General features: G+C 40.8%; 1 protein-coding gene across 4 annotated transcripts in view; it reads left to right on the top strand.

Moving 5' to 3' along the window:
• KLHDC3 (kelch domain containing 3) overlaps positions 1-10,872 on the top strand; it is a 67,046-nt gene extending 56,174 nt beyond the window's left edge. For all 4 annotated transcript variants that reach the window (XM_070734631.1, XM_070734630.1, XM_070734633.1 and 1 more), the window contains 3 exons: positions 7,387-7,460; positions 7,629-7,707; positions 9,545-10,872. In XM_070734631.1, the coding sequence (XP_070590732.1) occupies positions 7,387-7,460; positions 7,629-7,707; positions 9,545-9,611 (220 nt within the window). In that variant the 3' untranslated portion in view covers positions 9,612-10,872. The remainder of the gene's footprint in view (positions 1-7,386; positions 7,461-7,628; positions 7,708-9,544) is intronic.
• The last annotated feature ends 1,815 nt before the right edge of the window (positions 10,873-12,687 follow it).

Raw genomic sequence — 12,687 nt, 5'->3', positions numbered from 1 at the left:
ATACCTCTAGCTATGCAGCCAAGCATCCTACTTGCCTTTCCTACCGCCCGACCACACTGCTCACCCATTTTGAGACTGTCAGAAATCACTACCCCTAAATCCTTCTCTTCTGAAGTTTTTGCTAACACAGAACTGCCAATGCAATACTCAGATTGAGGATTCCTTTTCCCCAAGTGCATTATTTTACATTTGGAAACATTAAACTGCAGTTTCCATTGCTTTGACCATTTATCTAGTAACGCTAAATCATTTGCCATATTACAGACCCCTCCAGGAATATCAACCCTATTGCACACTTTAGAGTCATCGGCAAATAGGCAAACCTTCCCTACCAGACCTTCCCCTATGTCACTCACAAACATATTAAAAAGAATGGGACCCAGAACAGACCCTTGTGGCACACCGCTTGTAACCTGACTCTGCTCAGAATACTCGCCATTAACAATAACTCTCTGATGTCTATGCTTCAGCCAGCTTGAAATCCACTGAACTATCCAGGGATTAAGTCCAATCTTCACTAATTTATCTATCAGCTCTTTATGTGGAACCGTATAAAAGGCTTTGCTGAAGTCCAGATAGGCAATATCCATGGCACCACCTTGATCCAACACCTTTGTGACATAGTCAAAGAACTAAATGAGATTAGTCTGGCACGATTTGCCTTCAGTAAAGCCATGCTGATTTGGGTCCAATAAGTTATTGTTTTTTAGATGCTGATTTATCCTCTTTTTGAGTAGAGTCTCCATCATTTTAACTACAACTGATGTCAAGCTAACTGGCCTGTAGTTACCAGCTTCTTCTCTACTGCCCTTCTTGTGGATAGGCACAACACTGGCCATTCTCCAATCCTCAGGAACATCTCCTGTTAACAGGGATTGGTTAAACAAATCAGTCAGGGGGGTAGCAATGACAGATCTGAGTTCTTTAAGAACTCTGGGGTGGATGCCATCTGGACCCATTGCCTTATTTATCTTTAATCTCTCAAGATCTTCTAAGACATCGGCTTCTAAGATCACTGGAGCTGAATCCGTACAGCTGGAAGCAATGCTATATCCCTCTATAGTATTATTTTGTAAGGTGTCTTTTGAGAAAACTGAACAGAAGTAGCTATTGAAATGGTCAGCGATCTCCTTATTCCCATCAATGCATGTATTATTCCCGGTACTAAGCTTTGTGATGCTGCAGTTTTTCTTCTTCCTATCACTAATATATCTGAAGAAGGTTTTATCCCCCTTCTTTACAGATTTTGCTATTTCTTCCTCTTTTGAGGCTTTAGCAGCATATATTATCTGTTTCGCCTCCTTCTGTCTCATTTTATACACCTCCCTATCAGCTATACTTCCAGACTCCTTATACCTCCTATAGGCAGCCTTTTTTTCATTGACTATAGCCCTTACATCATTGCTAAACCATAGCGGTTTCTTCTTCCTTTTACCTTTAGTTACTTGCTTTACATAAAGTTTTGTGGCTTTTAAGATGGCCTTTTTTAATACAGTCCACTGGGTGCTCACTCCTGCCATTTTATTCCTCCCCTTTAATTCATTATTTAAATATTCCCCCATTGCATTAAAATTTGTTTTTCTGAAATCCAATACTTTGGTTGCAGTATAGGATTGCTCACAATCAGTTTTTACATCAAACCACAAACATAGATGGTCACTGCAACCTAAATTTTCTCCCACCTTGACCTCTGAAACCCAATTCCCATTTGTAAAAACTAAATCTAGAATATTCTCCCCTCTAGTTGGTGTCTTAACTAGCTGTGCCAGAGCTGCTCCTGTAAAGGCCTCTACTATATTCTTACTTTTGCATGTAAGGGCACTGGGGATATTCCAGTCAACATCAGGCATGTTGAAATCACCCATAACCACAATATCTCCCTTTACTGCCATTAGGGTAATCTCATCCACCATCTTGTTGTCATGTTCCTCAGATTGCCCTGGAGGCCTATAGATCACCCCAGTTCTAATGACAGAACCATCTTTATTTTGTATGCAAATCCAGAGGGTCTCCAGATCTTTACATGTATTTTGAATTAGTATTGTTTTTAGACTTTCTTTAACATAAATGGCTACTCCACCTCCCCTTCTCTCTATTCTATCCTTCCTATACAGTGTATATCCTGGTATGGATATTTCCCATTCATTAGAATCCTTAAACCATGTCTCAGTTACGGCAACCAGATCCAAATTATCTCTAGATATTATGGCCATTAACTCACAGAGCTTGTTGCTCAAGCTTCGAGCATTCGTGTACATTACCCGAAGAACATTATTTTCATTATTAGTTTGCCCCTTATCATCAACAACTACATCTATTTTATTTACAGCTCCCTTTTCATAAGCTTCCAGAAACTGATTTATCCTCATTGGTCGGGGACAGAAATCCTCCACATCTGGTACATCTCTGTCCCCTTTACCTAGTTTAAATGCCTGTCCAAAAAAGTTCTGAATTCCTCACCGAGCACCTGGGTACCTCTGTATGATGGATGCAAACCATCCCTCTTAAACAACTCCCTATTAGACCACCTACTGACATCATGACTTACATAACCAAAACCTTCAGCTTTACACCACTGCCTTAACCACACATTAAACTCTCTGATACAACTTGTTTTACCCTCCTGGCCACAAACCGGTAACACCTCTGAGAAAGTCACTGAATCAGTTATTTTACCCAGCTCCACACTTAGACATTGAAAATCTATTTTTACTACATTAACATTTCTCTGGGACAAATCGTTTGTGCCAAGATGCACCACCACATCAACTTTATTACCTTTACTCACAGCCTTGACAATGTTTGTAATCCGCCTCCTGTCCCTGTGGGCAGTGGCTCCTGGAAGACACCTCATCACCTTCACCACATCCTTCCTCTGTCCCAAATCAACACCTCTGACAATCGAGTCACCCACAAGAACATGTGTCCTCTAAATTCCCCATCGCGGATTTCACCTATCGCGGCCGGGTCTGGAACGTAACACCAGCGATAGGTGAGGTCTTACTGTAATCCCTTTCCAAAGTTCATAACATTTCATATCTGGTACATATAGGATAAGAAATGCCAAATATTAATGCTTCGAAGGAGAATTTCACAAAATATATTTCCACATAGTTACTTAATATCAAATGTGTATTTTTTTCCTAAAAGCCTTAAAGTTGATTAACTATAATTTAATTCAGTCTGGCGGTTCCTGTACCTTGATCTTAGTGCAAGGCAGCAAGAAAAAAGATATGACTGCTTGCTTTGCCTGTAATTCTGTTTTCTTAATTACTTAACTCTTAAAAATGCATATATTTTAAAAAGTGTGCCTTACATATTAAAGTCTCTTGCTTTAGATCTTATTTGAATTTTTTAAAAAGAAACAATGTTCTTATACATGAATAAATTATTTCAACTTCAGAGAAGAAAGTAAATGTTCCTGATGCCTGGGAGTAATCTAATATGATTCCACCCCCCACCCCACCCCCAAGCGGGTAGTCTGCTAGGGGTCCCTATGACCTTCTGTGATAATGAAATCTCCAGATGGAGCCAGAACATCCGGTCCTGCCTGTTGTGGGGGCAGTGACGAAAGCTTTGTTTGTTTGCTAGGGTAGCAGAGAGGCTGGAGAAATCAAAGTAACAGTGTAAGTGATTCTATAAACAGACCAAGCAATATATTTCCTTTTTCTGACATTGCTTATGCTGCTTCTCCCTTAAAGGATGATTGCTGGATTCTATGCCCTCGCTTATTCTGGGCATTCTTTTGTGTCCATTGAGAAACTTATAAAAAAATATTACATAATAATTATTTTTAAATTAGATAATTAAGACAAAGCTTTCACCTTAATATTACAATTAAGTCTAGTGACATTAACAAAGTATAGAAGCATTCAAATCTATCTCTAATGTTAGAATAGAATAGATATCAATGGAAAGTTCACATATAAATGGTATGAACAAAGGCTTTTCAGGGAAAGATCTATCTGCATGTGAGGGAACACCTTACTGCTGATAACTTTCCAAAATGCTGCTATTAAGTATGAGACATGGCAGACAGTAGACACAATGCAGAGAGTGAAGGGGCACAATCTGAGGTTAGTTGGGGGAAAGAGTAGAAGTAACGTGAGAAAATATTATTTTACTGAAAGAGTAGTAGGTGCATGGAAAAAACTTCCAGCAGACGTGGTTAGTAAATCCACAGTAACTGAATTTAAGCATGCCTGGGATAAATATACAGTATATCCATCCTAAGATAAAATACAGGAAATAGTATAAGGGCCGACTTGATGGACCAGGAGGTCTTTTTCTGCCGTCAATCTTCTATGTTTCTAAGTGCAACATCTACTTGGGCCACGCAGGGTTTCAGTTCAGTCTTCGAAAGGTACTTTAGAGCAGTGTTTCCCAACCTTTTTTGAGCCGCGGCACATTATTCATATTTTCAAAATCCTGGGGAACACTGAACGGGGGTGGGTGGGGGGGTGACTAAAGAAATGTTTTGACAAAAAAAAATCTTCCTCCATTTCGCTCTATTTCTCCCTCACTCTTTCTCTCTCTTCCTTCCTTCCCTTCTTTCTCTCTCTCCATCCCTCTTTCTTTCTTCCTCTCTTTTTTGCTCTCTTTCTCTCTCCCTCCTTCCCTCCCTATATGTCTTTCTCTCTCCCTTGCTCTCTCTGCCTCTCTTGCTATCTCTCTTTCATTCTCTCTCTTTCTTTCTTTCTCTCTTTCTCTCTCTGTCTCTCTTTCTCTGTCTCCTTCTCTCTCTCTTTCTAGCTCTCTTTCTCTCTCTTCCTTCCTTCCCTTCTTTCTCTCTCTCCATCCCTCTTTCTTTCTTCCTCTCTTTTTTGCTCTTTCTCTCTCCCTCCTTCCCTCCCTATATGTCTTTCTCTCTCCCTTGCTCTCTCTGCCTCTCTTGCTATCTCTCTTTCATTCTCTCTCTTTCTTTCTTTCTTTCTTTCTTTCTCTCTTTCTCTCTCTCTCTGTCTCTCTTTCTCTGTCTCCTTCTCTCTCTCTTTCTAGCTCTCTTTCTCTCTCTTCCTTCCTTCCCTTCTTTCTCTCTCTCCATCCCTCTTTCTTTCTTCCTCTCTTTTTTGCTCTTTCTCTCTCCCTCCTTCCCTCCCTATATGTCTTTCTCTCTCCCTTGCTCTCTCTGCCTCTCTTGCTATCTCTCTTTCATTCTCTCTCTTTCTTTCTTTCTCTCTTTCTCTCTCTCTCTGTCTCTCTTTCTCTGTCTCCTTCTCTCTCTCTTGCTAGCTCTCTTTCTCTCTCTTTCTCTTTCTCTGTGTCTCTCTCTCTCTGCCTCTCTTGCTATGTCTCTCTTGCTCTGTCTCTCTTTCTCTCTCTTCCTTTCTTCTCTGCGGAGGCCGGCGAAGGTTTTTCTTATTTTAAATGTTCCGGGTGGCAGGGGGATGCGGAGCCCGCACGCACACACCCCCGACATTCCAAATTCTGCCTCAGCTGTGAGAAGAACGCCTGCCCCGCCTGTCCTGCAGCCCTTTCGCTGACAGCCTGGGACAAAAGCGCTCCGTGAAGGGACTGCAAGAGGGGCCGGGCGGGCATTAGCAGCCGGATGAGGAGGACGAGAAGCCGCTGCAGCCACCCCCAATCCCCCCCCTTCCCTGGGTGCCTTCCAAAGGCCCCTGGAAAAAGGCAGGAGGTAGCAACAAGGTGCGAGGACAAGCAGGCAGCTTGGGGGAGGGGAAGCGCTGAGGGGCTCTCCTCCTTCCCCACCCCCGCGCTTCTCTCCCGCCCTGGCTTTTGCTTTGCCCGCAGATTTCCCCGCAGTTCAAAAGGAGGCAAGAGGTGGCCTGGATGAAATTGCGGGGAAATCATGGGGCGAAGCGAAAGCCAGGGCGGGAGAGAAGCGCGGGGGTGGGGAAGGAGGAGAGCCCCTCAGCGCTTCCCCTCCGCCAAGCTGCCTGCTTGTCCTCGCGCCTCGTTGCTACCTCATGCTGCTCCCACCATGGCTGCGCACGGTTCCGGTGCCCCTGGCTGAAGGTCGTCCTGTGGCTGGTCTTGGGCTTTACGGTGGCTTCCTGGTTCCCTCTCCTCCCTCCGCCTGTGTCTACCGCCAGCGCCTCATTCCTCGGAGCTGCTGCTTCCTTCCAGGCAGCCCAGCCACGCTGCCGTAGAAAGTGCAGAGGTTATTGCCGCCACCTCTGCCTCCACTCAGGGAGCCACCGTGGTTGAGCTGAGGGAGAGGAAAAGGCGCGGTGACCACGGTGGCTCCCTGAGTGGAGGCAGAAGCGGTGGCAATAACCTCTGTGCTTTCTACGGCAGCGTGGCTGAGCTGGACGGAAGGAAGCGGCAGCTCCCACTCGAGGAACCCACGGCAACGGGTGACGGCTTGGTGGGAGGCGACGGCGGGAGACACAGGCGGTGGGAGGAGAGGGAACCAGGAAGCGACTGTGAAGCCCAAGACCATCCACAGGACGACACTCAGGCAGGGGCGCCGGCAGCGCCCCGCCCAGCTTGAGCTTCTCGCGGCACACCTGGCCATGTCTCGTGGCACACTACTGTGCCGCGGCACACCGATTGGGAAACGCTGCTTTAGAGGATGCAGGAGGACAACATACCCTGTCTGCAATATTTTGAAGCAATTCCCTTGCCCCCCCCAGGATTCTGCAGCTATGCAGCCTCAATATCCACTGTATTTAAGGGGAAAAAACATGAGGCACGTGCCAGACTTGCAGAAGAAGCAGGATGTGTGAGGGAGGCAATCTTATGTGGATATCTAAAAGCAAATAGTGAAGGCTCCAGTAGTTGTTTCACATTTAGGCTTTTTTTTAGCCCATTGTCTAAATGTGCTGAAACTGAAATCCTTAATCCACTTCTGTATTTATTCTTGCCTGTTGATCCCTTGGGAGAACAGAAATTGGTGCATCTTCTCCCATTCTTCCCCTGGGGAATTTTCTATTTTCTAATTAATTTTACAAGCCAATTTTGTCAAATAATTTTATTTCAATCATCTAGTTTATTTCAGACTTCTACAAATAAAACTTATTATCAAACACTTACTATTCTGTTACTATAAACATATAGAACTCCCAAGTGTCTAATTACACCAAAGAACTGTTATAATTTTTATTTTTTTTTGAGGAAAGAGATATACTGACAGGATATAAATTTCAGGTAAATTATTTCCAAAATTGCTTTTCTGTGTTTGGAAATTCTTCAATACTACATTTGATACTATGGCTTGGTCAGTACAATTTCCTATTCCACCTCGTTTTTCTTTGGATTTTTAACAGTTCTGGTAACAACCTGAGAATTTAGAATCTGGCAATTATTTAAAGACTTTGGTTGTCTTAATAAAAGCACTAGCTTGAAATAGATTTTTACTTTTTACATCACCATTAACAAAACGTTTTCAGTGATTAACAAGTTTCTTTCTTTTTATTTCTACAGCCCATCTCCAGAAGAAGGCATGGGAGATGAATTTGATCTGATGGATCACTCAGACTTGTACATCTTAGACTTCAGTATGTGAATATTTCCTCCTCTTTAACTGCTTTACCTTGTTCAAGCCTTTTGCTTTAAAAACATGTCTGTGGTAGAGCTGGCTCAGTGAAAAAGATACTGTATCTGTTGTAGATGTTTTAGTTTTTCCTTTATTGGCTATAATGTACTATATATTACTCTTTTTTTAGGTCCCAGCTTAAAAACGCTATGTAAGCTGGCAGTGATCCAGTACAATCTGGACCAGTCTTGCCTCCCCCATGATATAAGGTAAAATATTTGTCCTTAGAGATATTTCAGTATCTCACAGAGCTTTAACAGTGTAAGTAGCTGCCCTAGCATAGTATTGTGCGTTCACTGAGAGAAATTCTACAAATGTTCTGACAGATCCAATTTGTGATTTTACATGTAAGGCAGATGTTCTGCAACTTATGCGCTCTGTCCGCAGAAGTTTATGGAAGAGGGGAGCAACTAGATTTCACTGTGACTTTATGACAACAATTCCATAGCTTATAGACGTCCAAGAATGGTTTACATCTTGACATATCTCATCACTTTTTTGCCATCATGGTTTATAGCAGTCTCTGTGCAGTGAGCATAGATGTTTTTAGTGTTATCATTTATCCATTATTCAGAGACTGTTGGAAAATCTTGTCTGTTGCTCTACTGCAGTGTTTCCCAACCTTAGCAACTTGAAGATATTTGGACTTCAACTCCCAGAATTCCCCAGCCAGCGAATTCTGGGAGTTGAAGTCCAGATATCTACAAGTTGCCAAGGTTGGGAAACACTGCTCTACTGTACTATGCTTGTGCTTAAGTCATGACTCCTTGTCGGTAGCCATGGCTAGGGGAAGCCTTGCACAGATTCATCCTGTGAGCCAATTGCATCTATTCCTGGATTGGGAGAACTTACTCATGACATTCACACTGTAGTCTTAGTTAATGAGTTGCAACATGCTCTAAAATGGGACTACCCTTAAAGACCATCCATAAATTATATCTGGTCCAGGTTTGAGTACTCCATGGTTTGCCTATGTAACGTTGTAGGAACTTTGCTGGCTTCCAGTTTTTCCCCAGGTACAATTCAATGTACTGATTGTCTATATCACAGGTGTCAAACTTGACATGGCACATGCCATATCAAGATATATTGCAATATGTTTTGCCTTTGCGGACCCAGGGTGAGAGTGGTCTGTGTGTGACGCATCAAGCCCGTGGGCCACAAATTGACACTCTGATCTATATGCTTCTAAAAATCTGATTCTTGTAATCTTTAACTGGTGAAACAGTGCAGAATGTTTTGAACCAAGGTATCTCACATGGGCTACCTTACAAAATGTGTGCAAAATTCAGGACCTATAACTCTTAGGGAATTGAAAATTCATAAAACATTTTATGACATAAACATAAAATGTTATAAAACATCTCCTATGCTGATGTTTCACTGTACTATACTGTTCAGCATGAGCTATTTTCAAGGCTGATACATCTCTGAATGACTCCCAGCTTTTCAGAGAAGATAGTATTGTAGAAGCTCTATTGAAGATAGTATTGTAGAAGCTCTATTGTTGTTAAAGACATTGAAGAATCTGGGTGAGGAATTATCTCTGAAAAGATAATACAAATGGACAAGGGTTGTCTAATCACCTTTAAAATTCGGAATAGTACAGGATCAGGTTAACTGAGGGACCATTTCTTCCTGAGGGAATCTGTCTCCACTACATTCCACTAGATTTGATAGAGTGGCCCATTTAGATTCCTTCCTTTAAATGTTGCCATCTGGTAGAACCTAGGTAGTGTGCTGTATAATGGCACTGGCTTTGGAATACCCTTTCATCTGAAACCAGGCAGACCTTTACTTTTTTGATCTTCAAAAAAGCCATCAAGTTCTGGCTTTTCCCACCAGCCTTCAGGTAGTATGAGATTGTCTAGGTTTTTTTTACAGTATATGAGAATGTATTGTGCTTGAAGGCATCAGCAGTGACTCTTCTATTTGGTTTTTATTGCACATGAGCACCCAGAGAAATGCTACAGAAGATGGGACGGGGAGGGGTCTATAAATCTTATATAAACCAAATAAAACAAAATTGATCTGTTGTCTTTTCAGATGGGAGCTTTCAGCAATGACAACTAACAGCAACATCAGCCGTCCAATTCTCTCTTCCCATGGATAATTTGGTGTCGTGCTCCTAGCTGCCTTCAACTCCTTGCCTTGCAAATGTCACCTTTTGTCTTCCTCCTTGTGCATGAAAGTTCAGCTTATTCAAAAAAAAAGGAGCACTATTTCAACACAAAGATCTCTTTACTGACCAATGTTGGGAAGGTTCTTTTTGCCTGTCCCACTGCCACACTAGTTGCAGCTATAACTTTGCCAAAACCTTCACTTAAAGGCAGCATGCACGCAGAATCAGATAATGCATACTACAAAAAAGGATGCCAGATGTGTTTTTGCTCTCATAGTTGAAGGTTACATCTGACAGCCATCAACTGGTATAGTATCTTTTCATTTAATAGCAACAGAAGAAATATAAATCTCAGGACCGTTACAAGACCAGCATATGTTTCATATGCGCTACAGAATCAAAGGTGAACAAAGCAAGGACTCATCAGAATTCAGCTTCTCTCTGTCTCAGCAATTTTGAGTGCCTAGCTCTCAGTATTAATGTAAGAACTGAACTGGTGCCCTGTTTTAAGCCATTTTCTTTGCTTCTCTGAGCACAGGAAAAAAAAAGCCTAGTCTTACACATTTTGGGGGTTGACCAATTTGTTTTCTGCAATGGGCGCCCGGACGATCTCCATATGATACTTAAGCACTTGCCACCTTTACAGTGGTACAGATCAGAATCTTCAGTTGAAGAAGGTAGGAGGAGGACAACCTGGTCAAGCAAAGAGTAGCATCCAACGTTCTGTAAGACTGAATCATTTTTTTTTCTGCGTGTTGTGGGAGTATTCATCACAAGATCTGAAATTCTATCGCCCAGTTTAAAATGTACAAGCAAAAGCTCTGCATTTATAAATACCAGGGTGGGAGAAGACAAACTGTGTCAGTACTTTATATGGTTAGAGGACAAATGATGGACTAATGCAGCGGGTATGAGTATTTAGGATCTGCAGTCCACAAATTAAGACTCTAATTGAAAAAAAAAAATGTATAAATTAGTGGCTAAAGTAAGTGAGCTGGAGTGTTATCAGTTCAAATCTTGGTGTGTCCATGGACTTGCTAAACACTGCCAGGCAAGCCACACTTGTTTTCAGCCTCACACCAGATATATAGGAGTAACACTTTCTTGCCATATGGGAATATTGTAACAATTACAATATACAATAAGTGAAATGTTTTAAATATTCAAAAGTGCTATATAAATGCTGCATATTTATTAAAATTGGGTTTCTTCATTACTCTTATTAAACAAGGTTTTTAACCACTCAGGGTAATCCAAATGCCTTAAAATTGCTTAATTCAATTGTTTCATGAGATTATTTAACCTGGTTTCAAAACAGTATACTATTTATGTTAAATAAATGTTATGTTTTGGGGAGGGGAGTTATTTACTGCAAGATTAATTTCATCCCCAAATTAACATTTGTGTTGTGATGCATGAAAAAGATGGCCTTACAAACATAGTAGTATAAGAAAAATAAAACTTAATTTAGGCTGTGTAGTAACCTTATATACATATATGCATAGATTAGATTTCTTATAAATGCATGTATATTACCTTAAACATGGATATGAATGAGGCCAACAAAAAAACATATAATAGGGGCTTTCCAATGCACATGCAGCTTGTTCCTCAGTTTTTACTTCTATAAAAATTCTACAAGTTTATCACTTGGTAAAAGAATACACTGTCAAAGAGCTAGGCACCTCAGGATAATGTTTATATCTTAAAACATAATGCAGTTCATTAGTCCAACTACCCCTGAATTTATGTCAGAACTAGACAATGTTTATTACAACATGATAAAGAAGGACTGATCCAGATAGTCTTGTCTGATTTTTTTCAGTTTTCTTTTGCCATATATCTTTCATTCTTGAATGAACTTTGGTTAAATGAAAGCAGAATGTTTTCTGACCCGCCCCCCGCCCAGATTAATTATTCCCTGTCTCACACAATTCTTAAAAAGTATTATCCATTGTTCCTTTCAGATTTATCTAGTAGGGAAAAAGTGCGATTTAGTATATGGCGACTCACAAACCTGATCTGCAAGGCAACCTCTGGAGATGCTCTTAATAGTTTTTTCTGAACCAAGAGGTTGCTTCTGTATTTGCTTAACAGTGGTCAGGGGTCCTGAAACTTGGCAACTTTAAGACTAGTGGAGTTCAACTCCCAGAATTTTGGAGAATTCTAGGAGGTGAAGTTTGGAGAATTCTAGGAGGTGAAGTCCACAAGTCTTAAAGTTGCCAAATTTGGAGACCTCTGAGTTAGTTTAATAATATTTTTTATAATAGGAAATGAACTGGGTACCTTTTATTTATTTATTGTTTTTATCTTCAGTTATGCACATCTGGTACTTTTCTCAGCCATCAATAGTTAATTTTGTTTTTACTTTCAGTTGTCAATTTCTTTAAAAATAACATATTTTCCTTGAAGCGATTCTCAATTGAAATTAGAATATAACAGTGAAATGCTTGTTTTGAAACCCTGGCTAGCTTCAGTAAACAGATTATTTGTCTCTACAACTGTGACTCAAGCAACTATGCCTCAAATTCAGGCAAAAGGCACAAGAAATATTAGTTTCAGATAAATGTAATATTGATTACCTGAATTTATGTTAGTGGACAAATTCTTATTTTTTTACTCCACTTGGCACTCTGCAGATGTATTTGGGATTATAATTCCCCAAATTCCAAAATAGCATAATTGAACATGTTTTCTGGGAATCCTCGTAATATCAATACATCTGAAAAATATGAGATTAGAGAAGGCTAGAATTTTTAGTTGCATTATCAAATTACAAATTTCAACTTTTGCTTCAAAAAGAAAGGGGGTCTTTGTCTACTTCAGCCCACATAATATTTATGTTTGTTAAGGAGTGTGCATAACCCCTGAGTTATCAAGGACATGTGCAGAGGAAAACATGGGATTTCAGCAGATATCCAGGAGAGACAGTGGTACCTCTACTTACGAACTTAATTCATTCCGTGACCAGGTTCTTAAGTAGAAAAGTTTGTAAGAAGAAGCAATTTTTCCCATAGGAATCAATGTAAAAGCAAATGATGTGTGCGATTGGAGAAACTACAGGGAG

This window comes from Erythrolamprus reginae, chromosome 1 (assembly GCF_031021105.1).
Source record: "Erythrolamprus reginae isolate rEryReg1 chromosome 1, rEryReg1.hap1, whole genome shotgun sequence".
In the NCBI taxonomy this organism is placed as follows: domain Eukaryota; kingdom Metazoa; phylum Chordata; class Lepidosauria; order Squamata; family Dipsadidae; genus Erythrolamprus; species Erythrolamprus reginae.
The sequence above is the reverse complement of the archived record's forward strand: the minus strand, read 5'-3'. Positions and strand labels throughout refer to the sequence as shown.